General features: G+C 23.3%; 1 protein-coding gene across 3 annotated transcripts in view; it reads right to left on the bottom strand.

Annotated features, from left to right (window-relative positions):
- The window catches only part of SETD4 (SET domain containing 4), a 9902-nt gene continuing 7943 nt past the window's right edge, over positions 1 to 1959 (bottom strand). Inside the window, exons 9-10 of one of the 3 annotated variants that reach the window (XM_027701775.1) lie at positions 1486 to 1609; positions 1 to 186 (exon numbers count right to left, since the gene is read on the bottom strand). In XM_027701775.1, the coding sequence (XP_027557576.1) occupies positions 61 to 186; positions 1486 to 1609 (250 nt within the window). In that variant the 3' untranslated portion in view covers positions 1 to 60. Of the gene's footprint in view, positions 187 to 1485; positions 1610 to 1952 lie in introns of those variants that run through there. The other 2 variants (XM_027701777.1, XM_027701776.1) reach the window with 2 other exon arrangements.

Below are 1959 nucleotides of genomic sequence, written 5' to 3'. Positions count from 1 at the left end.
TTCCCTGGCAAATAATCTTCACTAAAGCACAACTATCCCAGCTCCAGGGGGGTCAGGGGTTCACATATTCGAGTTGCAAAGAACCTCAGCTGATTTTTGAAGTATCTTCAGACCCTCCAAGTGCAGCATTTCCACCAGAGCCAGCTGGGGTTTGGGGTTCTCTTTGCTCCTTCTCAACTGGGAAATCTGAAGGTTGTACAAATGGGATGGAATGAGTAAAATTTTTTAATATATATTAATTTTTATAAATTTTTAATAATATAATGATTTTTATATATTTTTAATGTAAACATACATAATTATAATTCAGATATTATAATACATAAAAATAATATATAAATTTATATAAACATATAGATAGATATAAACATATATTATATGTTATAAATTTTACCTGTTAAATATAAAATACATAAAATATATAATATATTTTTCTATAAATATATATTCATATATAAATATATGTTATACATTATACTATATATTTGTATAAACATATACTTCCAGATAAACATAAATATATATTATAAATTTTATCTATTAAATAAAAAATATATAAAAATATATTCTATATTTTTCTATAACTATTTATATGTAAATATAAAAACATGTTGTTATATTTATATAAACATATATTTCCAGATAAATATAAATTAATATTATATATTATGAATTTTATATATTAAATATAAAATACATAAAATATATTAGATATTTTCTATAAATATATCTTTATATACAAATATAAATACATGTTATATATTATATATTTATATAAACACACATTTCCAGATAAGTATTAATATATATTATAAATTTTATCTATTACATATAAAATATATAAACATGTATTATATATTTCTATAAATATCTATATATATATAAATATAAATATATTTTATACATTATATTATATTATAATTTATATAAACATATATTTCCAGATAAATATAAATATATATTATATATTATAAATTTTATCTATTAAATATAACATATATTAAAATGTATTATATCTATTTCTATAAATATCTATTTATATGTACATATAAATATATTTTATACATTATATTGTATATTTATATAAACATATATTTCCATATAAATATATATTATAAATTACAAATTTTATATATTGAATATAAAATAATATAAACATATTATATATTTATATAAATATATATTATGTATAAATATATGTTATATATTACAATTTAGATATATTTTAAATAGCAAATATATATTTTAGAATTTATATGTATTTTTTAATAATAGGACATGAACAGAAAATTTGTTGCAATCCATGGTAGGGATTTCATGAACTACATAAAAACAGTAATTTTTTTAACTTCCACATGAGAAATAGTAACAATAAAATAAAAATAAAAAGAGGGGAAATGGGAAAAATCCCAGTTGTTAGCCCAGAAAATGACATTTCTAGGAAAGAAAGGAATCTGGGCTACCTTGTTCTTCCAGTCAAATTACCTGGAGAAGGACATGCTGGGTCTCCTCTATTAAAAAATGACATATTTGAGTTGTTATATTCCAGGTCTGCTCTTGGTTTCTGGCTGAAATGACGTCCCCAAGCAGGGTCCTCCTCCAGCAGGCACTGAAACCACAGGGTTTGAACCCAAAGGTTGGAACCACAACGTTGGAACCACAAGGTTTCAATCCCAATGTTTCAACCCAAATGTCAGAATCAAAATGTTTCAACCCCAATGTTTCAACCCCAGTGTTGGAATCAAAATGTTTCAGCCCCAATGTTTCAGCCCCAATGTTTCAGCCCCAATTTTCAGCCCAAATGTTTCAACAAAAATGTTTCAATCCAAATGTTTCAACAAAAATGTTTCAACTCAAATCTTTCAACTCAAATGTTTCAGCAAAAATGTTTCAATCCAAATGTTTCAGCCCAAATGTTTCAACCCCAATGTTTCAACCCCAATGTTTCAACCCCAATGT

Source organism: Neopelma chrysocephalum, unplaced genomic scaffold (genome assembly GCF_003984885.1).
Source record: "Neopelma chrysocephalum unplaced genomic scaffold, ASM398488v2 Primary Assembly neopelma1_166, whole genome shotgun sequence".
NCBI lineage: Eukaryota > Metazoa > Chordata > Aves > Passeriformes > Pipridae > Neopelma > Neopelma chrysocephalum.
The sequence above is the reverse complement of the archived record's forward strand: the minus strand, read 5'-3'. Positions and strand labels throughout refer to the sequence as shown.